The sequence below is a fragment of the Hypomesus nipponensis genome, chromosome 20, assembly GCF_054491055.1.
Source record: "Hypomesus nipponensis isolate SF chromosome 20, ASM5449105v1, whole genome shotgun sequence".
Taxonomy (NCBI): Eukaryota; Metazoa; Chordata; class Actinopteri; order Osmeriformes; family Osmeridae; genus Hypomesus; species Hypomesus nipponensis.
The window spans coordinates 11,749,247-11,773,146 of record NC_140380.1 but is presented as its reverse complement, the minus strand read 5'-3'; the positions used below and the strand labels follow the sequence as shown (position 1 = coordinate 11,773,146).

Genomic DNA, 23,900 nt, shown 5'->3' with positions numbered 1-23,900 from the left:
AGTATGTAAAGTAGAATCCCAACACCAGTCCTCAAACTGATCTTTTCCATGTTTGGTTAGGAAAAATAAATGGTGAGAGAAATTGGATTGTGTGTGTGTGTGTGTTTGGATGAGGTGTGTGTGTCCAGTTTGGGCAGAGGTTGGATGAAGTATGTCTCTTGTAAACACTCCTGACCACATCCTCTTGACTGCAGGCGTCACCTGTTTTCTGTTTGGTTCAAAAAGCCAATCAGCTCTCTCATCAGGAGATGTACAGACCAATCCAGAACTGTTTAACATATCAAACACAACGGCCTGTTTCTCACTGTGTCTCGCTGGTGTAGTGCTTGTGGTGTGTGGATGGTTTGACAACAAACTGACAGGAAGAGAATTAGTGTGTGTGTGTGTGTGTGTGTGTAGAATCAAGGACAATATAGGATTGGAGTGTGCCAGCCCCTACACAGCCCAGTCCCCCCCCCCCCCCCCCTATCAATACCCTCAACCCCCTAGGAACTTGTAGAAATTAGCCCTGTTATCAGACTAGCCAACGATTGTGGTCAGGGGTCATGTCGAGATTTATCGATGACATCTTTAGCCTTTTCTCAGCCGGGGGCAAACTGGAAGGCAGTACCAGTGGGACAGCCCAGAGGATCGAAACAAGTGAACATCCAGGCACAAACAGAGGCAGCTGTCTGTATTTACTCCTGTTCGAGCCTCAATATCCAAACATCTGAAACGTGTGATACATTCAGGTTAGGTTGTTGGGTTATCTACAGAGTCTAAACACTGTCAGGTTAGGTTGTTGGGTTATCTACAGAGTCTAATCACTGTCAGGTTAGGTTGTTGGTTTATCTACAGAGTCTAAACACTGTCAGGTTCCGGTTTAGCATCAGTGGTCAGGAGTGTTTGAGGTTAGAGTTAGCACAACCATCGTTATTTGTGGAAAAGGATGCGGGGTCACGATGCTATAATGCAACATACCAGGATTTTAGAGACGTTTCACTAAAGGCCTGAGAGCTGAACCATCCTGTGCAGTAGGATCACAGTGTGACCTTGTGATGAGGCTCACAGCCCCAGGGACAGCCTCAGCCCCAGGGACAGCCTCAGCTCCAGGGACAGCCTCAGGGACAGCCTCAGCCTCAGGGACAGCCTCAGCCTCAGGGACAGCCTCAGCCTCAGGGACAGCCTCAGGGACAGCCTCAGCCTCAGGGACAGCCTCAGCCTCAGGGACAGCCTCGGGGACAGCCTCAGCCTCAGGGACAGCCTCAGCCTCAGGGACAGCCTCAGCCTCAGGGACAGCCTCAGCCTCAGGGACAGCCTCAGCCTCAGGGACAGCCTCAGCCTCAGGGACAGCCTCAGCCTCAGGGGCTTCTGCATCCAATGTGGATTTTTATTTCAATACCGGGAGCAAACGGTCAAATTGTGGAAATGTGAACGACAAGCTTGAAGTGAGAGGGGCGCAGGGTTTCTCTGAACAGAACCTGGTTGGATTTTTTTTTTTTTTTAGCTGTGGCACCAGCCCAGTGCTGAATCAGATTAAAGAGTAAAATTGTTTCCATTTTCTTCAATGCAAATACATATTCAGAAACACCCCTTTGATGTTTTTTCTTTTTTTTCTTTTTTTGAGGGGGGGATAATTTGCCTCCAGTTCATGTTCCTTTTTATGCTTGCCATTGAAATTTTGAGTTGAGCTCAAGGCAATGCTTTGCTGATATGTATTGTGGAATGAGTTTGGTTTAGAGTGTGATAGGTTTTCATAGATAATGACCTCACATGTGAGTTACAAACAGGAAGCAGTTTAGAAACCAGAAACACTTGTCTCAGGCTGGAGCTGGTTCATTATTAGTTGGTTCATTGAAACGTTTTATTTAATTTGATTTATCATGGTGCCATGAGAGTGTTGGTGGTCAAAGCTTTCAGATGTTCTCAGGGAACTTGGTCGTTCACCATGTGAGGATGTTTTTTGTTTCTAAATAGATGTTTTCCTGTGGTGGACGTCTTTGTTTATGAGGGTCAGGGAGTGTGTTTGTGTGTGTGTGTGTGTGTGTTTGTGTGTGTGTGTGTGTGTCTCACGTAACACACTTGTTCAGATCTGGTGTGTGGTACCTCAAGGGAAGAGGCGACTTTAGAGGATGCCTAAAATACTGCGCAATAATTGGAATTGCTTTATCTTTAGTCTCATCAATTAATGTGCAATTTTCCATTTAATCACCAACGCGCTTCCTGCATTTGCAATTAAAATAAGCCCTGATAACAGAGAAGATGTTTCTGCTGATATCATTGGAATATGCACACACACACACACACACACCAGGAATAGCAATCAGTACACAAAACACAGACACACACACACGTGCATACAAACACACAGGCAATCACAGAACACACATTCAAGTGCACAAAGTATAAACACACACACAAACAGCCTCCAACCAGACCATCCTCCACAGGCATGGCTGCGAGAGTGCTACCTGACGTGCGGCGCCTCCCAAAACAGACAGAACCTTCTAGAAGAGGGTTATAAAACTAGTCTAGAAGAAGCAGAGGAGATATCTGGAGGGTTAGACATATCTGGAGGACGTCCCTGTGGGTGTCACTAGTAGTGACAGAATCACACCTTTAGCTTTGCTGTATTACGTGTTTATTTTAGGGGGTGGAATTGGAACCCACAACCTGTTGATCTGCAGTAAAACGCTCCACACGGTTGCCTGTTCGAGCCGTCCCGGTGGTGGAGCTGGCAGAGTTGTCCCTGGTGGTCTGCTCTCTTGGTGATCTCACTCTTCCTCTGCTGTCCTGAAGGACAGACAAGCTGCCAGCTTCCTGTCTGGTCTGGCGTCTGGTTCCGTGGCCTTGTCACCGGGTCTCCTCAGAGAGGGGTCTGTCTGGGGACTCAAACAGGACACGTGTGCTGCCTCGGCAGGATGGAACACAGACGGTTTTTCCATCAAAAAAATTTATCATTTGTAATTGTAGACTGCATGGAAATATCTGCTCTATCTTATATCCTCCTTTAATGTACCTTGATTAATACTGTGCAACATTTCTTCTTGTGTTTGCAGTTTCGTTTAGGTTCTTGAGATACAGGGGGAAAAAAAGTAAATGTAGAAATGTGTGGTTTCCTGTCAGAAAGCCGTCTTACAGGGAGCACTGTTTATACATTTGATCAGCACTTTCCTCAGCACTTAGTGTGTGTGTGTGTGTGTGTGTGAAATGATGAATGGCAAGAAAACACAGAGCACACTATCCTGGTATGTACACACACACACACACACACATGTATAAGGGCACACAGACACACTGTGATCTAGCAAGACTAGCAGTGCCCCTGGACTGGTCACACAGCAGCCCTGTGTGTGAGGGAGAGCATGGGAAGATGTGTGTGAGGATGAGGGGGGCAGAACATGGTCCTCAGAACTGAGCAGAACATGGTCCTCAGAACTGAGCAGAACATGGTCCTCAGAACTGAGCTGAACATGGTCCTCACAACTGAGCAGAACATGGTCCTCAGAACTGAGCAGAACATGGTCCTCAGAACTGAGCTGAACATGGTCCTCAGAACTGAGCAGAACATGGTCCTCTGAACTGAGGGCTGATTTACAGCTCTCTTTACACACACACTCACTCACACAAACACAACAACACCCAAAATAGCCCTAGGAGGCTTGTATTACATGCTGTCTAGTCACTGGGACGTTAAAAGAAAAGTGTGGATTGACTAGATTGTTTACTCGTGGAATTGCACTGAGTGCAGATTCAGAGAACCTGTAGAGGGTTCTTCACCTCAGACTCAGAATCTGATATTTTAGGAGCAGAGGCAGGATAGGGAGGCTGGTGGTCTTCAGCGTGGACAAAACATCAGCCAGCTCCCTCCCTGACCTGGAGGGGTCCTGCTTCCTGCCTGGTCTCTAGCATCCAGGCAGGGGGGCTGGGAGGGCATCCAGGCAGGGGGGCTGGGAGGGCATCCAGGCAGGGGGGCTGGGAGGGCATCCAGGCAGGGGGGCTGGGAGGGCATCCAGGCAGGGGGGCTGGGAGGGCATCCAGGCAGGGGGGCTGGGAGGGCATCCAGGCAGGGGGGCTGGGAGGGCATCCAGGCAGGGGGGCTGGGAGGGCATCCAGGCAGGGGGGCTGGGAGGGCATCCAGGCAGGGGGGCTGGGAGGGCATCCAGGCAGGGGGGCTGGGAGGGCATCCAGGCAGGGGGGCTGGGAGGGCATCCAGGCAGGGGGGCTGGGAGGGTCATGCAGGTATCCCTTGGAGTGTGTGTGACTACACTGGATGTGTGTGAGAGACTGAGTTCCATCATGTGTGTGTGTGTGTGTGTGTGTGTGTATGTGAGTGTGTCAACTCCAGAGACCTTAACCCTGAACCAATTATCTCTCTAGGGGTCCAGCACAGAACCTGCGGGACCCCCTGCTGTCCTGGCAACTGCAATTAGTCCACTGACTGGAGCACTAATTAACCCACTGATTGGCCAATTGGTGAAGCAGTCTGACATGAGGACAACCAGGGTGATGTTTGTATCTCATTAGAGGCTGTGTTAGCTTGCATTGCTGACTTGCTGTGTTGGGAAAGTACAGTATTTGTGTAGTGTGACACTCAGTCTGTGTCTGTGCTCATGAGACTGGTGTGTCTGCTCATGAGACTGGTGTGTCTGTGCTCATGAGACTGGTGTGTCTGTGCTCATGAGACTGGTGTGTCTCTGCTCATGAGACTGGTGTGTCTGCTCATGAGACTGGTGTGTCTGTGCTCATGAGACTGGTGTGTCTCTGCTCATGAGACTCTGGTGTGTCTGTGCTCATGAGGTTCAGCTGGGGAAAGGAGAGAGGGAGACGGGGAGAGATGAGGAAGTGAGAAAGTTCAAACTCTAATCATAGCAACACCTGCTGGCTAGTTCAGAAATAACAATTCAGAAAAAAGTCACTAAACATTCAGCAAACAGACAGAACGGTCATTCCACTGACTCTCTGAAAAATGCTTTGTTGACAGCGTTGGATAATTCCTGTAAGTTATGTAAAAATGACGCGTAAAAATGACTGTGTAAATTAACACAGTGTGTGTGTGTGTGTGTGTGTGTGTGTGCTCTCCCCAGGTCTTCATGTGAAGCTATCCCATAATGCAACATGTGCCCCCAGCACCAGGACTAACTATGATGGCCACCCAGAGTGTTCCTCCACCATCCTACCAGGAGAGCCAGCAGGTAGGAGGCTGCTGCAGGTACACCTGCTGGGGAACACCTGGAAAGGCCCCCCTAGAAGCCCCCCTAGAAGCCCCCCTAGCCACAGTGAACACAGTTTAACAGGCTTTAACAGGCCTGCCTTAGACCACTGTAGCAGCAGCTGTTTCAGAGTTTAGAGGTAGTTTGGTTTTTAACCCAGGATTACAGTGATGATTACAGGATGCTGACACTCTGGGTTCCTCTGCTGAATGGCGAGAGAGAGAGAGCGAGAGAGAGAGCGAGAGAGAGAGAGAGAGAGAGAGAGAGAGAGAGAGAGAGAGAGAGAGAGAGAGAGAGAGAGAGAGAGAGAGAGAGAGAGAGAGAGAGAGAGAGAGAGAGAGAGAGAGAGAGAGAGAGAGACAGAGAGAGAGAGAGAGAGAGAGACAGAGACAGAGACAGAGAGAGAGAGAGAGAGAGAGAGAGAGAGAGAGAGAGAGAGAGAGAGAGAGAGAGAGAGAGAGAGAGAGAGAGAGAGAGAGAGAGAGAGAGAGAGAGAGAGGAGGGATTTGCAATTTAGATGTTAGCATTATCCTACATATCATCAGCCATCACCGTAGGATTGGATAAACCAACACTGTAAATGTTGCATTGTTCCTTTAGGGGAAAATTTGCCAAATATGTTTATTATCCTTCCCCTTCTGGTGATCAAATGAGTTGCCCAGTGCAGACGCCACAAGCCTGGTAAACTGAGGGTAAAGTAGATCAGGTTGGAGGAAGCACGCCTCACCACCCCTCCCCCTCTGTCTCCAGCGCTGTATCCTTCCGCCTGGAGGATTAGTGCCAGGGGAACGCTCCTGTGCCCAGTCAAAGCACGGCACTAATGCAAATGAGAGCTAGTTAAGTGTGAAGAAGCTAATTTATTTCCCATTTGGTGCCGGGATTAAGACTTGAAGCTTCCTACCCATTGCAAAAAAAAATGGGGAGAAGGAATATGCAGGGAGGAGGGGGGGGGGCTATTTCCTGAGAGAAAACAAGCGGGGGAGAGAAAGAGAATGAGAGAGGGGGATGGATGAGTCGGGATGCGAAGATAAACACAACTTGAAAGGGGTAAACCATCACGTATCATACACCATCACAAGATGGAGAGATTACTAGTCTGTCCTCTCCTGGCTGGATGGGGTTCTAAATGTGTTACATGTGCATTACATGCAAGACGCCCTCTGTTTGTGATTTAGACTTCCTGTTGTCATGATCCTGACTTCCTGTTGTTGTGATCCTGACTTCCTGTTGTGATGATCTTGACTTCCTGTTAATGTGATTGTGACTACCTGTTGTTGTGATCTTGACTTCCTGTTGTGATCCTAACTTCCTGTTGTTGTGACCCTGACTTCCTGTCGTGCAGATGACGGGCACCACCCAGCAGAACTCCAAGACCCCGCAGGTCCACCTCCCGGCTGCGGGGGGCGCCAGCACCCCGGTCAGCGTGACCCTCGACCCCCAGGCCCAGCTGGAGTCTGATAAGAGGGCCGTCTACAGGTGAGACCTCGGCAGGTGGGGCAGATAGGGAGGACTGGAGGAGTCAGTCTAGTTGTGGTACATGGAGAACCCGTGACTGGAAGGAGGATTGACGACCAGCTTTGTAGAACATAAAACACTGTACATTGGCGTGTGTATGCTCAAAAGACTACATTCGTGTAGAATACCGTCGGGTACATTCCTGTTAGTCAGGAACACTTAATGCAGTTGCCATATAGAGTAAGTGCCACGTAATGTTCTTTTGAGGGCGGTGAAAGGTACCCAAACACATATTTGAAATGTACTCTCCACTAACCAACCCCATCACTTGAATATTAATGCATTTTCATAATGGGCATCTATTATCTATTTATGAAGTAAATTATTCAAAATACAGACTTTTTTTTTTCTGTTCCGCAATCTCCCAGTGAGAAATCACACGCCTGCTACAAATCGCGGCAGAACTATTTGACCCAAAAAACAAAGCTTGCACAGTCTTCATAAGATTGTGCTAAGATGACGCGGCACCCTTTTAGCTCGGCCCAACGCCCTGGCGCTGTTGCTTCCCGGAAGGTGATCGGCTATTCCTGTCTGATTGGGTTCCCGCCCCCTGGACGCCTGCGCTAAGCCCCAGAGGCAAGCCGCTATGAAGGCCTTGCCAAGCCGGGGGCTGAATTTCTAAGCTCCTCTGAGATACAAGCCTGTCTTTGATGTGAGCAGCCCGCCTGAGGGTGGCTGCAGGCAGTGTGAAATAAAAAAATAAAACGGAGAAAGATTCAGCCCCCAGACCCGCACTGTCTGGTTTAGACTCCACAATTTTTCTCCCATAAAAACACAAGGATGGTCCACATACACACAATGTTTTTCGCAGGCTTGAAAACGCAGAAAGAGATATAAAATAACACACACCAGCCATAGTTCAGAATAGAAACGTATAAGCACTTCTGCAGATAGACATTCGGAAGCAAACGGACATTTCGAACAACAGTAGCCAACAATCAAAAGGCCTTAAGAGGTGCGTTTTCGGTGCTGAGACGTCTCATTAAATATCCGCAGGTGGCATTATACAAACCTGCTGGCCTTACATCATAGTGGTACTTTCAGATTTTATTTGACATTTATGCTTAAGTAACCGACTTCAAATAACGTGTTAAAATTAGCTCAATATTCCCTCACGACAGTTGAAAGATGCAGACAAACAAACAATCCTGACTTTCCCAATCTGCCCCTCCCACGTTTCCACCTCTGCGCTGTGTTCATTTGAGGCTTTGAAACTTTCAAAGCAGATGAGACTTGAAATTAGCATCGCTGTAATTTTGGGGCTAGGAAGTCTGCTTGCATCCGCTCAAATGTTTATGCATACGTCAGTTCTTTTCGCTAATTGCCAGAATAGCCCGGTTTGTGTGGAACTGTCTCGTCTATTCTTTCCTAAGCCGAGACACTTAATTATTAACAGCGGAATCAACGTGCGGTAGCGTGATTATCCTAACGAGTTACTGGGTTCTATGTAAAATAACCCTCTGGATGCGCAGTGTCTTATTAAAATGACGATAGGGGGTCTGTTTTCTTAGTTGCAGATATTACGATCCATTCAGATGCAAGTTCTGCTCCATTTTGGACAGAAGGAGTGTTCTACAGGAATGAATCTCTTCGCATCGCGTGGACGATGGCTGGTTGTCAAGGGTGTTTTTGTCACCGTATGCTTTATCTTCATGCGAAAAGACGAGTGACTAATCTGATCTAACATAAATAATAATAGGTTATAATGAATAAATATAGGCTTGTGGAGTAAAAAGTGTCCCCACACCGTAAAAGCATAACATGTTTATATTCTGCTGTGAAGCCAGACAGTTTGTTTATAATAGTTCTACATTGTTGTTTAGGATGTTATGCTTCCTTCGAATTCATTTGAAGTAATGTAGCCTTAACCATGACGACCATAACCATGACGACCATAACCATGACGAAAACACAGCTAGAAAACAAAAGTGGGCAGTCAAAACTAGTGACTAGTGATGTCCACAGCAAGTATGCAAAACGAGTTTATTCATAGATACTAATAGATAACACTTAGGATAACTTTCCAAGATCAGAATCTTTGGGTACTAGGGCTCTCTTTTCCAATCTTGCTCCTGTCAGATCTAATTAGTTATCAGACTCATCATGGTGTTCCAGTAATGCTCCTCCTTAAAGCCACAAGTCCTGTTTTAGCCGGATCGCAGAGCCATGAAACTGAATAATGTTTAAGTGAGACCTGGTGTTCATTGGAATATCTCTTAAAGCGCACTTGAAATATTTTTACTGTTAAAGTCGCTAATTTAAGCTCAAATTGGAAACAAAATCTTTTATGTATCCTTTAAGGAATAATGTGTCCTCCATAGGCTTTGCTGCATGGCTCTTCTGAAAGTGTCCATCCAGCCGGGTCGGGCCCTGTATGAGGTGCATTATCATTCACTATCCACCATGGTGGGTCCTTGCTGAAAGCTTCTCTCATGCTGGCCTTTCTGACTATTTTGCATTGAGACAGGATTTGTGTGAAAGAGAGAGAGCGGAGAGAGAGGTGCCTCACAGCTATGCAGACTCTTATTGAACTCCAGTGGATTCTGGGATTCAAAGGGACGTGTTTGTGTGTATCCTACGTGCGGGAAATCCATGAAGGGAATATTCTAGATGCAGCAGAGAGGCAAGTCATTCCATATCATGCACAACAGGAACCCTTTTAATTTGAAGGACTGGTGGGATAGCAGCTTCTCTGGCTAGTGTGTGCGCTTGCAAGTGCCTCGAACGCACCGTGAAGTCTGTTTACCTACACCGCTGCGAAGCTTTCGATAACCAGGCCTCTTGATATCGTAACGACTCGCACCGTTTGACGACGCAGTACAGCCCTCGTTTCTGGAGAGGCGTTTTCCTTTTAAGAGGTCAGCATGACAGAGCTAAATTACTCAGGGATGGAAGAGTTTTTAGTCAAAGCCGAATGGTTTATCGGCTGTTTGTCAAAGATCTGTTTCCTAACAAACTCCCTCTCTGCTTGAGTCTGCTCAAGTTAACCTGCGGTCGAGTAACTGCACTTTCAAATTCTGAACCAAGGACACAGTACTGGTGCCTTTATCCAAAGCAACGTTCAGTCCAGGGGGAATTTGACCCTGTGATCTGCAGTCAAATCCTCTAACCACAGAGATGTCTCAATGGGGATGCAGGCGTGGCAGTGTGAGGTGGTGAAAGGTGGAGGATTCCAGAGGGTTAGGATCAGGTCAGGAGGAAGGAGAGAGGGAGGGAGGAAGAGAAGAGGAGAGAGAGGGGGAGGGAGGAGAGAGAGGGTGAGGGAGGAGAGAGAGGGTGAGGGAGGAGAGAGAGGGGGAGGAAGGAGAGAGGGGGAGGGAGGAGAGAGAGGGGGAGGGAGGAGAGAGAGAAAGAGGGAGAGGGGGAGAAAGAGGAGAGGGAGAGGGGGAGAAAGAGGAGAGAGAGAGGGGGAGGAAGAGGAGAGAGAGGGGGAGGACAGGGAGATGCAGAATGAAGGATAGGAAGAGAAAAGTAGGAAACAAAGGTGGATTTATTGTGGTGGATTGTCTGGGGCCTGGCTCCCTGTTTATGAGTGTGTGTGTCTGTGTGTACGTGCATACATGTGTGTGCAGGGTGTGTGTGCCCCTGTGCAGGGTGTGTGTGCCCCTGGCAGGGTGTGTTCCAGACATGTTGCCTGGGGGAGGGAGGGGCTCTTGAGGAGCCACAGCAGGGATCCTCCACCAGCAGGCTGCTATAAAGCACCCAGCATATAGACGCCCTGATTAGGATGGTAAACATGGAGAGCACACAGCAACGACCCCCTCTGCAATCCACAGGCACCCAGCCTCCACCCAGCCTCCACACCCCCACCCATCCCCAGCCTCCACCCAGCCTCCACACCCCCACCCAGCCCCAGCCTCCCCCCAGCCTCCTCACCCCCACCCAGCCCCAGCCTCCTGCCAGCCTCCACACCCCCACCCAGCCCCAGCCTCCACCCAGCCTCCACACCCCCACCCAGCCCCAGCCTCCCCCCAGCCTCCACAGCCCCACCCAGCCCCAGCCTCCCCCCAGCCTCCACACCCCCACCCAGCCTCCACCCAGCCTCCACACCCCCAGCCTCCACCCAGCCTCCACACCCCCAGCCTCCACCCAGCCTCCACACCCCCACCCAGCCCCAGCCTCCACCCAGCCTCCACACCCCCACCCATCCCCAGCCTCCCCCCAGCCTCCTCACCCCCACCCAGCCCCAGCCTCCTGCCAGCCTCCTCACCCCCACCCAGCCCCAGCCTCCTGCCAGCCTCCACACCCCCACCCAGCCCCAGCCTCCACACCCCCACCCAGCCCCAGCCTCCCCCCAGCCTCCACAGCCCCACCCAGCCCCAGCCTCCCCCCAGCCTCCACACCCCCACCCAGCCTCCACCCAGCCTCCACACCCAGCCCCAGCCTCCACCCAGCCTCCACACCCCCAGCCTCCACCCAGCCTCCACACCCCCACCCAGCCCCAGCCTCCACCCAGCCTCCACACCCCCACCCAGCCCCAGCCTCCCCCCAGCCTCCACACCCCCACCCAGCCCCAGCCTCCCCCAGCCTCCACACCCCCACCCAGCCTCCACACCCCCACCCAGCCCCAGCCTCCACCCAGCCTCCACACCCCCACCCAGCCCCAGCCTCCACATCCCCCCAGCACCAGCCACTAGCAAAACAGGCTTTTCTTTTGTCTGACACGTTTCTTCAGTGGTGGTTATTCTGATTCCACTTTCACTCCTCTCTTAATGCACGGTAATGACAGGAATTTAAAGACCACACCTTGACCAACTCACGCAGTTTCAAGCTAACAGTCACTAGAATTGGGTGTAAACGTGGTATAAAAACCTCACATGACCCCAGTTATCCACCCAAAACCAAACCACCAGCCAAACTCGTCGTTTGGTCCTAACTGCCACACAGCAGAAGGTAATATAAGCCATCATCTTCCTGTTCTCCGTGTGGAAGTCATCACGTGTCCCTGGGGTCTGGGATTTACCGCTCGTTTGAGTCCCCTCCTCCGTGGTGTGAGAAGAGTGCTGACTCTCTGCTCTTTTACGATCCCTGGAATGATTCCCTGGCCAGGCGTGCTCTCACCGTCGCACTGCAGATACCTTCCTTCTCCTTCTTTGCCACTTGCGACCGACTGTCACACACGCTCCACGATTCACCGGAGATCATAGACACTCTGGCTTGTGCGCAGACACATCTACACACGTGTGAGAGGTGGGTCACCTGACACACATGAGCATCAAAATCTCATCAATTAGTGTCTTCAAGGAAATGAACTGATCAGGACTGCTGGCATATGACATGTTGATGTTTTAGCTTCTGCTAGGTTAGCTGTAAACTCAAGCGTGCAGTGTCCTATTATTTAATGAATCCCTCAGCAATGTGGATTAAAGATTTTAATTACTGTAGTTTATTGCTTGGCCGGTTTGTTTGTTTGTTGTTTTAAAACCTGGGTGGCTGTAGATGTGGATAAGCTGGCCAATAAAGGTGCTGTGTACTTTTCAGTCTTACCCACAATGCCCTTGGGCCCCAGAAGCCCAGCAGCATCATATTGACATGACACGACTGTGTGTGTGTGTGTGTGTGTGTGTGTGTGTGTGTGTGAGAGAGAGAGAGAGAGAGAGAGAGAGAGAGAGAGAGAGAGAGAGAGAGAGAGAGAGAGAGAGAGAGAGAGAGAGAGAGAGAGAGAGAGAGAGAGAGAGAGAGAGAGAGAGAGAGAGAGAGAGAGAGAGAGAGAGAGAGAGAGAGAGAGAGAGAGAGAGAGAGAGAGAGAGAGAGAGAGAGAGAGAGAGAGAGAGAGAGAGAGAGAGAGAGAGAGAGAGAGTTGGTGTTTACTGACTGAGAGATATCTGATATTGGACTATGGGGAACTCTCTCCAAGTTTCAACAGCCTCCACTGGGAATGAACATGTCTGAGAAGACAAAGACAACTGAGACAAAGAAATGATCACATGAATCCCATCTGGTGGTTTCTGTCTTCAGATGACAGGGTGATTCACGGGTAGCGGTGGACGTTCTGTAGCACCTGCAGCAGCAGGACCACACCTGGGCACCTGGTAGAGATATGGTGTACCCTGGAGGAAGTGTTCAGCCAAGGACAAGTTACCCTCATCACCCCTGCTCTCCCTCCTTCTCTTCCGCCTGCTCTCCCTCCTTCTCACCCATTTCTTTTCTCTCCTTTCTCAGTGTTTCAAGGTACAGAACTCCCAGGGCGCCCATCTCTCTCACACACACTCACACATGCACGCACACACACACACCCCTCTCTTCTCTCCCTCTCTCCCAGGGCCTGGTGGTGGAGGGCGCTGCAGCTCTGAGCATGTCCATCTGTTTAGTATTCCTCTCACGTCCAGCCGAGGGAGCCGCATTAAATTGGGATCAGGCAGATTAGAGTCTAATATAGCCGGCTATTAAAGGCTGCAAATGAGAGCCATGGGTTACAGGCTGAGCAGGGCTCCACTCTGGCATGAACCAAGCCCCATGCAGACACCTGTACTCCCTGACCTCCTCTCCCACCTCCAGCCCTCTCACACACACACACACACACTCACACACACACACACACACACTCACACACTCACACACTCCAACAGATGGATGTGTTGGGGCACCAGTTGTTTTGAGTTTGATGTGGTAGATTGAATTCATCTAGGTGTGTGTGTGTGTGTGTTAATAGAGGTACCTGGTACAGTATGGAAGTGCTTGTGATGTACGTTCTGTGGCTGATCATGGTGTTCTGCTTCATATGTTCAGTTTTATTGTCAGTAGGGTTAAGTACTAGTTTGTGCTGGAAGGACGAAGCAATCAAGGGCTCAAAGATCCATATCTACAAACTATAAAAATCAGTAGTCACAATCAGTAACAGGAAAATATGTCAGTATCAGTCAGGTCAAAATGATATGTTATATTTTCTCAAATAAAAGCTAAACTGATGTGGTATCACTGAGACGTACCATGGATGGAAATAAAAGTAAGTCTTGAGAATGTGATGATGGATCCATGACACTTCCTGCTGGGGGATCTGTCCTGGTTGACCTTCCAGATAAAAGCCAGGTGGAGACAATATAACTACTGGACCTTAACACTTCACTTAAAGGTCCTCATGGATATAGCTGCCTGAAATCCGCCTGGTCAAAATGTACAGTGTGCAACACAATGAACAATGACAGTTTGAGAAGATTTGTCACACACACAGTAAACAACAAACAGCAGCAGACTGCAGAAACCTCCTTAAAAGCAAGAGTAGGCTAAACATGTGCTTTGAATAAAAACGATATCTGTAAATGATCAAAAACAGGATAAAATAGTACTGTGAATGAACAAGACCTTCAAACTCTCTCCCCTCCCCTCCTCCCCGCCCATCCTCCTCTCCTCCCCTCCTCCTCTCCCTATCCTCTCTCTTCCCCCTATCCTCTCTCCTCCCATCCTCTCTCCTCCCCTCCTCCTCCCCTCTCCTCCTCTTTCCTCCCCTCCTCCTCCTCTCCCCTCTCCTCTCCTCCTCCTCCCTCCCCCACTCCTCTCCTCCTCCCCTCCTTCTCCCCTCCCCTCTTCTCCCCTCCTCTCTTCTCCTCCTCCTCCTCCTCTCTTTTCCTCCTCCTCCCCTCCCCTCCACTCCCCTCTCCTCCTCCCCTCCTCCTCCCCTCCTCCTCCCCTCCTCCTCTCCTCCTCCCGTCCTTCTCCTCTCTTCTCCTCCTCCTCCTCCTCTCTTTTCCTCCTCCTCCCCTCCCCTCCTTCTCCCCTCCACTCCCCTCTCCTCCTCCCCTCCCCTCCCCTCCTCTCTCCTCCCCTCTCTCCTCTCCACAGGCACCCCCTGTTTCCCCTTCTGGCGCTGCTGTTTGAGAAGTGTGAGCAGGCCACGCAGGGCTCAGAGTGCATCACCTCCGCCAGCTTCGACGTTGACATTGAAAACTTTGTCCACCAGCAGGAGCAGGACCACAAGCCGTTCTTCAGCGAAGACCCCGAGCTGGACAACCTGGTGAGACCAGAGGAACACACTCCTGAAACACGTGTCATCTTGAAACATGACTTCCTTGTTAAGCAAGTCCTCCGTAGGTGAATCTAATATTTACAGCCAGATGAAGAGCAGCAATCAAACCATTCTCGCCATAAAACATCCATACTCGTAAATCAAGAGAGATCAACTTGGGTTGACACCCTTCTGCGTTCAGGACTATTGTCAACTTTGTGAGACTGTCACACTCAAAACACCCCCTTCTGGTTGAGTCAGGAACTGCAGTGCTGCGTAATTTCCTGTCCCTTTTCATTCTTCTCTCCACCTCTTCTTCACTCTGTTTCTTGTAGATGATTCTCTCTCTCACTATCAATTCCTCTGGACTGTATCCATCTCTTTCAAGCACTCCCTCTTCCCTTTCTCTCTCATGTTTCCTATATCTTAGTCATTATCTCTCCTTTCTCTGTCCTCCCTCCCCTGTCCTCCCCCGTCCTCCCCTGTCCTCCCCTCCCTCACTGACAGCTAGCAGTCATTAGAAATGAGTAGAGGGTGGCTCTCACACAGCCATAGAAGAGAGAGAGAGAGACAGAGAGAGAAGGCGAGAGAGAGAGAAGGAGAGAGACAGACTGACTATCAGAAGTAACTCAGTGAGTGAGAGGGAGGGGGAGAGGGAAGGTCGACTCCAGACGTTCTGAAGGTGCTCAGCTGACAAATGCTGAGCAGTCAGTTAACCCTACATCTGTGTGCTTTATGAGGCGCCGGTCCTGGCCAGACCCCCCCCCCCCCGCCCGGTCCTCTTCCTCTCCACTGCGGGACAGTTCCCCCACGGCCCCGCCCCGCCCCGCCCCGCCCCCGCCCCCCTCTCTCAGATGGCCACCGCAGCTCCAGACCTCGGATTTAACGAGCTGCGTTTAATTGGCAGATTTATCTCCTCCGTGGTGGAGCTCTCCCCAGCCCGGTGTCGTGCCCTTGCAGTCTGAGGGGGGAGGAGCCTGGCTCTGAGGGGGGAGGATCCTAGCTCTGAGGGGGGAGGATCCTGACTCTGAGGGAGGAGGATCCTGGCTCTGAGGGGGGAGGAGCCTGGCTCTGAGGGGGAGGAGCCTGGCTCTGAGGGGGGAGGAGCCTGGCTCTGAGGGGGAGGAGCCTGGCTCTGAGGGGGGAGGAGCCTGGCTCTGAGGGGGAGGAGCCTGGCTCTGAGGGGGGAGGAGCCTGGCTCTGAGGGGGAGGAGCCTGCCCATCAAGTCCTCAAGGCCTGAAGAAGATATTTTGGGGATCGTCCAGGGCAGTTGGTGAACTAATCCAATAGTGGGCAGGTTCAGAGACCAAGTGAACAGCCATTGTGCTGCATCTTAACCATGTAACCAGAAAGGTACTGGCCATGACGAGGAAAACTATCTGGAGTCCTGACTGACCCCTGACCATGCTAGCCTTACTCTACTGTGAATACTAAAGAACCTTCCAGTGTGGCTAGTTTATCGAGATCGCAGGTTCAAATTTCCCAGACCTTGATATGTATAAAAGCCTGACTGTAGAGTCTGCTGTGTGTCTGTAGAGTCTGCTGTGTCTGTAGAGTCTGCTGTGTCTGTAGAGTCTGCTGTGTCTGTAGAGTCTGCTGTGTCTGTAGTCTGCTGTGTCTGTAGAGTCTGCTGTGTGTCTGTAGAGTCTGCTGTGTGTCTGTAGAGTCTGCTGTGTCTGTAGAGTCTGCTGTGTCTGTAGTCTGCTGTGTCTGTAGAGTCTGCTGTGTGTCTGTAGAGTCTGCTGTGTGTCTGTAGAGTCTGCTGTGTGTCTGTAGAGTCTGCTGTGTGTCTGTAGAGTCTGCTGTGTGTCTGTAGAGTCTGCTGTGTCTGAAGAGTCTGCTGTGTGTCTGCAGATGGTCAAGGCCATCCAGGTGCTCAGGATCCACCTTCTGGAGCTTGAGAAGGTGAACGAGCTCTGTAAGGACTTCTGCAACCGCTACATCACCTGCCTGAAGACCAAGATGCACAGTGACAACCTGCTGCGCAACGATCTGGGAGGACCCTACTCCCCCTCCCACACCTCCTTCAGCCTGCAGCAGGTCAGACACCCACATGCTACACCTCCACACAGCACCAGCAGGTTACACCCTCACCCCAGGGCCTGCTTACAGTCTGGGTCTCCTCCCTCCCTCCCCCCCCCCTCCTGTCCTCCAATAGGAGCTGCTTCAGACCTCCTCCCCCTCGCTGACCTCCGTCTCAGGCTCCGCCCCCTCGGGCATCGTGGTCCCAGCAGGGGGGCTGCAGCAGGGCAACGTCACCATGACGACCATCAACTCCCAGGTGGTGTCAGGTGAGCTCGCACACACATGATTCCTTTCCACCTAGCGTCTATGGATGAATCCTCACTATACAGTGCCTGAGATGATGGATGAAAACTTCAGCCCTTCAGAAGTGAAACAGGCTGTTGTTGCAGCCAAATACACTCCCCCTGTTCATCCGCCAAAAAATCCCTTCGCTCTCAGAATAATCAATCGCTTTCCAGCTTTCCTTTGATCGCACGCTCAAAGAGCAAATGAACCACCCACGATTAGAAGAGCAAAATTAGCTCCAATTAGAAGCAAAACAACGTTCTATTCCTAGATTCAGGTGTCAAGGAAGAACACAACTTCTCCTCAGCGAACGGCAATGTTTCTGAGCTGTTGTTGTTGTTGTTTACGAGTGTTTTGTATGGTTGTTGCTGCCGTGGTGGAGGGCTGAGCAGGATGGTACAGGCGTTTCAGAGTGGAGAGAGGCGGCGAGGATCAGCCAATCACGACTCACGACCACAAATTATCCCTTCAGGAGGGACCTTGTACCAGCCGGTTGCCATGGTGACATCGCAAGGGCAGGTGTTAACCCAGGCGTTGCCCCAGGGAACCATCCAGATCCAGAACGCCCAGGTAAGGCTGGCGGCCGCACAACGCTCTCTCTCTCTCTCTCTCTCTCTCTCTCTCTCTCTCTCTCTCTCTCTCTCTCTCTCTCTCTCTCTCTCTCTCTGTCTCTGTCTCTGTCTCTGTCTCTGTCTCTGTCTCTCTCTCTCTCTCTCTCTCTCTCTCTCTCTCTGTCTGTCTGTCTGTCTCTCTCTGTCTCTCTCTCTCTCTCTATGTCTGTCTGTCTGTCTGTCTGTCTGTCTCTCTCTCTCTCTCTCTCTCTCTCTCTCTCTCTCTCTCTCTCTCTCTCTCTCTCTCTCTCTCTCTCTCTCTCTCTCTCTCTCTCTCTCTCTCTCTCTCTCTCTCTCTCTCTCTCTCTCTCTCTCTCTCTCTCTCTCTCTCTCTCTCTCTCTCTCTCTCTCTCTCTCTCTCTCTCTCTCTCTCCTCAGACCCACTAGGTGACCGTGTGGGACTGTGCTGAGCAGGGGGACTGTGTGGTCCCTGCAGGGCCAGGCTGAGCAGGGGGACTGTGTGGTCCCTGCAGGGCCAGGCTGAGCAGGGGGACTGTGTGGTCCCTGCAGGGCCAGGCTGAGCAGGGGGACTGTGTGGTCCCTGCAGGGCCAGGCTGAGCAGGGGGACTGTGTGGTCCCTGCAGGGCCAGGCTGAGCAGGGGGACTGTGTGGTCCCTGCAGGGCCAGGCTGAGCAGGGGGACTGTGTGTTTGACAGACAGCAGCAGCTCAGACGAGGCTCCTGGAGCAGGCCAAGGCGTGGCGCTACATGTGGGCTGGGAATACAGCTCAGCCCCGTAGCTACATCACTGACATGCTCCCGGTAATGACTCCACAGTAACCATACCCCGGCTTGGTGCCGCCAATTAATTCAAGCCTTCTCTCTCCGGGAACACGCGTTCCCAGGGCCGAGGGGGGAGGGGGAGGGTTCTCCATGTGACACCCCAACTGCAACTGTAACAAGCTTGTTTTTGTGTCTTGTCTGATTTTCTGATTTTGGAAAGTGGGTTTGGATGTGTGTGCGTGAGAGAGAAGGGGTGGAAGAGAGAGGGGGTGGGAGAGAGAGGGGGGAGAGAGAGGGGTGTAGAGAGAAGGGGTGGGAGAAAGAGGGGTGTAGAGAGAGGGGTGTAGAGAGAGATACAGAAGGGGAGAGAAAGAGAGAGAAAGGGAGGGAGAGAGGGGAGAGAGAGAAAGGGAGACAGAGAGTGGGGAGAGAGAGGGGAGGGAGATTTGTCTGTTTCATGAGCCTTCTATCTTTCCAATGACACGTAATCAATTCCTTTTTTTTGTGTTAATGTTTTGTGTTTGCTTATTCATGTGTTTCCTGATCTGCATGAACAATTCATACTTTTCCTCTGTAGGGTTTTAGCCGTTGCAAATGGATGTTAAATATGAATGAAGGTTCCTTATTTTGCCAAATTCTGCTTGCCGGTAAGACACAGAAAGGAAATGCTTTAATGTGGAACTAGAGGAGAATTTACTGACCACAGATTGTGTTTGTGACACACACACAGCAAATTATTAGCATTTAAAATGTTTAGCATTTATGCTAACTAGTCAAATCCAGCTGCTGTTGTTTTCAAACCAAAAACATCAGAAAAGTTTCTTGTCAGAACACTGAACCATCTGACGGTTAAATAAAGAGAGGTGGTGTCAGTACAAGTGTTTATTCTATGGAAGAGACAGAACCCTGTTGACTCACCACGCCTCAGCCCCTCATCACTCCAACACCTTGTCAGAGTTGGAAGACAGGATAGTTCCTCCCCACTTTCTCTCACACATTGCTAAATATACAACACAGTTTGTGTACAGACCATTCTTCCTAGCCAGTGTCACAGCAGGCTGTATTTATAAACGTGCTGGCTGTTACAACATGTACATTCATCAATGCATTTTGTATTTTAAGTGTCATTACTGAAAACGAGTTGCTATAGCGACGGCCAAGGAGGTGTTTCTGTCCTTGTTGGAGAAAGAGAGAGAGGGGGGGGGGGAGGGAGAGGGAGAGGGGGGGGGGAAAGGGAGAGGGAGTGGGAGTGGGAGAGAGAGGGAGAGGGAGAGGGGGGGGGGGAAGGGAGAGGGAGTGGGAGAGAGAGGGAGAGGGAGAGAGGGGGGAGAGGGAGAGGGAGAGAGGGGAGAGAGAGAGAGACAGGGGTAGGAGGCAAAGACGGTAATTGGCGTTTGTCCCTGGCAACCACAACCATAGCAACAAGGGCACCAAGCTCCCCTGTTCTTGGTGGCGTCTACAGGTGAACCTGGATCTGGCCTCGCTGCTGGACGGAGACGATAAGAAGTCCAAGAACAAGAGAGGAGTGCTGCCCAAACACGCAACCAACATCATGAGGTCCTGGCTGTTCCAGCACCTTATGGTGAGGGGAGGGGAGGGGAGGGGAGGGGAGGGAGGGAGGGAGGGAGGGGAGGGGAGGGGAGGGGAGGGGAGGGGAGGGGAGGGGAGGGGAGGGGAGGGGAGGGGAGGGGAGGGGAGGGGAGGGGAGGGAGGGAGGGAGGGAGGGAGGGGAGGGGAGGGGAGGGGAGGGGAGGGGAGGGGAGGGGGAAGGGGGGGAGGGGAGGGGAGGGAGGGGAGGGGAGGGGAGGGGAGGGAGGGAGGGAGGGAGGGAGGGAGGGAGGGAGGGGAGGAGAGGGGAGGGGAGGGGAGGGGAGGGGAGGGAGGGGAGGGGAGGGGAGGGGAGGGGAGGGGAGGGGAGGGAGGGAGGGGAGGGGAGGGGAGGGGAGGGGAGGGAGGGAGGGAGGGAGGGAGGGAGGGAGGGAGGGAGGGGAGGGGAGGGGAGGGGAGGGGAGGGAGGGAGGGAGGGGAGGGGAGGGGAGGGAGGGGAGGGGAGGGAGGGAGGGAGGGGAGGGGAGGGGGGAGGGGAGGGGAGGGGAGGGGGGGAGGGGAGGGGGGGGAGGAGGGGAGGGGAGGGGAGGGGAGGGGAGGGGAGGGGGGGGGGAGGGGAGGGAGGGAGGGAGGGAGGGAGGGAGGGAGGGGAGGGGAGGGGAGGGGAGGGGAGGGGAGGGAGGGAGGGAGGGAGGGAGGGAGGGAGGGAGGGAGGGAGGGGAGGGGAGGGGAGGGGAGGGGAGGGGAGGGGAGGGGAGGGGAGGGGGGGGGGGAGGGGAGGGGAGGGGAGGGAGGGAGGGGAGGGGAGGGGAGGGGAGGGGAGGGGAGGGGAGGGGAGGGGAGGGGAGGGGAGGGGAGGGGAGGGGAGGGGAGGGGAGGGGAGGGGAGGGGAGGGGAGGGGAGGGGGAAGGGGGAGGGGAGGGGAGGGGAGGGAGGGAGGGAGAGGGGAGTAGAGAGGTGGAAATTAAGGGCCAGAAGGGCAGAGAGAGAGAGGGAGAGAGAGGGAGAGAGAGCTCAGAGCTAGAAGTCTAGTCTGGTACAAAGTGTATGTGAAGCAGTCTGCTTGAGACACAGCAGAGATGGAGGACAGAGGAGAGTTAAGAAGTCAGATGTCTGGTAGCTCACCACTTTAAAGGTTAGGAAGGTCAAAGGTCAAATTATGGAAATGTCAAGAGGTTGAGTTTGAGGTTAAAGTAAAAGCTGCAAGGTCAGAGTTCAAGGAGAGTCATTTTAATGTGTCAATGTCTTAATTGTGCTCACAGGACCTCAAAGTCTGGACATTACTTGAATTCAACATTTTTTTGTCCAACAGCATCCCTATCCCACAGAGGATGAGAAAAGACAGATTGCAGGACAGACTAATCTCACCTTGCTACAGGTGAACAACTGGTAAGACCATGTGGACTGTTGTTGAAGCCGTCTGTGTCACAGACGAGAGAAGTGCGCTGTGTCGTCCTCTGCTGGATTAACATGGCTAGCGCAATGAAGAACTAGTTTCAGATTTTCTGTAATTCTCTATATTTTTACTCTCAAATGCCCCCTTCTCTCTCTCTCTCTCTCTCTCTCTCTCTCTCTCTCTCTCTCTCTCTGTCTCTCTGTCTCTCTGTCTCTCTCTCTCTCTCTGTTTCTCTCTCTCTCTCTCTCTCTCACTCTCTCTCTCTCTCTCTCTCTCTGTTTCTCTCTCCCGCCCTCCCCCCAGGTTTATCAACGCCCGTAGGCGTATCCTCCAGCCCATGCTGGATGCCAGTAACCCCGACCCGGCGCCCAAGGCCAAGAAGATGAAGTCTCAGCATCGTCCCACGCAGCGCTTCTGGCCCGACTCCATCGTAGCGGGCGTGCTTCAGAGCCACGGAGCCCTCGCAGGGGGCCACTCCGACAGTACGACGCCCTCAGTCTCACCTCTCACCCCGTCTGTCTGAACTCCTCCTGTCCGACTGTCTGTTCAGCTGTTGGAAACATCTGTGTTTGTGTCCTTCTGTGGTGTGCTCTGTCTTATTGTTGAAAACTGCGGGAAGGTAAAAACGTGGATTGTAGTGTGTGTGTGTGTGTGTGTTTACATGCGCTTCTGTGTGTGTGTGTGTGTGTGTGTGTGTGTGTATATTTGTCCCGGCTAAACTTCCTGTCTCCTGTTGCGCTGCAGACTCTCTGAACATGGACGGGCTCCAGCCCCTGTCTTCAGACTCGGCTACTCTGGCCATGCAGCAGGCCATGCTGGCCGGAACCGAGGACTCCATGGACGGCACGGAGGAAGAGGATGAGGAGGAAGAGGAGGAGGAAGAGGAAGGGATGGAGGAGGAAGAGGAGGAGGAGGAGGAGGAGGAAGAAGAAGACGACAGTCAGGAGGGGAGACAGCTGTCCGTTGGAGGGAGTGGGAGGAGAGGCCTATCTATGGAGCAGAGAGAGGGACTTGAGTAGGAGAAGAAGACTTGAGTAACTAAAGAAGAAGAGATGCAGAGGCTAGTCTGACCCTGCACACACCCGCGCCCATTCAGATTCAGCTAGAACTGGCCACTAACACTTTAAGGGGCATTGTTTCGTTTTATACATGTTTATAATCTCAAGACTCTGAAAGACTCCCAGCGTGAGGTTGTGCATTCTTTTTGTTGTTGTTGCAAAAATGGACAATTCATGACTATGACAATGAAGGTATCTACACGTAAAAAAATAAATAAGAAGAAACTTTTATTTTTTGTTGCAAACATGTTCTGTCTGGTAGTCGCGCCTGGTCCTCATGTAGGTCTTCCTCTGCTGGTGTCATCTAGGCCGGGGTACCGTCTCAACACGGGGTGGTTCTCAGGTGAACTCCATAAAAGCACAAACATTTATTTGGAGAACTCTAAACACGACAGACGGTATATTTCCATGAACGCAGAGCGGTCACAACATGGCCTAATGGATGTTTTTTTGTGCATGATTTCTGGGGGGGCGGGAGGGGGGGACAGTTTTTCAACTGCAAAAAAAAAGAGAAAGAGAAATAAACACAGAGAAACCAGTGACAGCACAATATATGCACATGAATGATGTTTTTCTGTTTGAAGTTTTTGTTACGGTGAGGAAAGCTTATTTATTCCTTTCTTCCCCAGCTTGCCAGGATGATGGTCGCTTCTTTTTGAATAAAGATGTAACGTTGCTTTCCAGAGCGCCTGGCTTGGATGGGTGTGTATGAAGCAAAGCTAACTGTCTAACCTGTGGCTGTGCATTCTGCCCTTAAGCCAATGTGATCAACTACCGTACTATGAAATATGATAAACAACTCGGACTCCTCCCAACATCTCACATCAACGCTGTTCCAAGTCGAGGGATTGTACGAACGCAGTGATCACGAACAAGGGATCGCATGAAAGCAGGGAGAACTCGCTTCTCAAATGACGTTCACGTCTTTCACCGGTGAACTTTTGCAAAGACATCAGGCATGAGAAGAGCACTGTCCTATTTCTGGGACTATTTCTCTCTATTTTAAGTGAAAGATTTTCAAGAAACTGTGAAAACTATTTCCGCCCTCGGTTTTGTGTTCCAGTTGACAAAAATGGATCAGCATCTGTTTCTAATGTAATGTCTTGAAAGGAAAGATGAACACGTTATTGAATGTTTCTTGGACTTGTTGTTTGTGAAGTTTCTCATTACTCTTCTGTTCCTTTTGTCCATTGCTTTTTTGAATGGTTCTTTCAGAGCAAGTGATAATAGGGAATATTTTTATTTTGTTTGTATACATTGTTGTCATAAACTATTGTGTTTCAATAGATCAATTGTAATAATTAAAAGAGATAAAACTACTGCTTTGTTCTGTGATTTCTTTAGCAGCTTGGTGTTATGGATACTTAGTAGGGCTGATGTGCTAGGGATAGCTCAGTGGTAAGAGAATTTGATTGTAGATCAAAAGGTTGCAGGTGAAAATCTCCCTTTGTACGCCCTATTGGCACTAAATAACAACATTATATGCCATCAGATGTGCGTATGAGTGTGTGTGTGTGTGTGTGTGTGTGTGTGTGTGTGTTGTGTAGTTGCTGCCACTCCTCAGGTCTGTATGAACACTTCAGATTACAGATCGTTCTGAGATAG

At 51.3% G+C, this 23,900-nt stretch overlaps 1 protein-coding gene across 8 annotated transcripts in view; it reads left to right on the top strand.

The window, feature by feature from the left end:
- The window catches only part of LOC146246417 (homeobox protein PKNOX2-like), a 52,600-nt gene extending 30,074 nt beyond the window's left edge, over positions 1–22,526 (top strand). For 6 of the 8 annotated variants that reach the window (XM_084683806.1, XM_084683805.1, XM_084683807.1 and 3 more), the window contains 10 exons: positions 5,067–5,174; positions 6,535–6,668; positions 14,487–14,658; positions 16,505–16,690; positions 16,809–16,941; positions 17,433–17,530; positions 19,756–19,875; positions 21,154–21,230; positions 21,541–21,719; positions 21,982–22,526. In XM_084683806.1, the coding sequence (XP_084539932.1) occupies positions 5,091–5,174; positions 6,535–6,668; positions 14,487–14,658; positions 16,505–16,690; positions 16,809–16,941; positions 17,433–17,530; positions 19,756–19,875; positions 21,154–21,230; positions 21,541–21,719; positions 21,982–22,256 (1,458 nt within the window). In that variant the 5' untranslated portion in view covers positions 5,067–5,090 and the 3' untranslated portion in view covers positions 22,257–22,526. Of the gene's footprint in view, positions 1–5,066; positions 5,192–6,534; positions 6,669–14,486; positions 14,659–16,504; positions 16,691–16,808; positions 16,942–17,432; positions 17,531–19,755; positions 19,876–21,153; positions 21,231–21,540; positions 21,720–21,981 lie in introns of all 8 variants that reach the window. The other 2 variants (XM_084683803.1, XM_084683802.1) reach the window with 1 other exon arrangement.
- Positions 22,527–23,900: the final 1,374 nt, after the last annotated feature.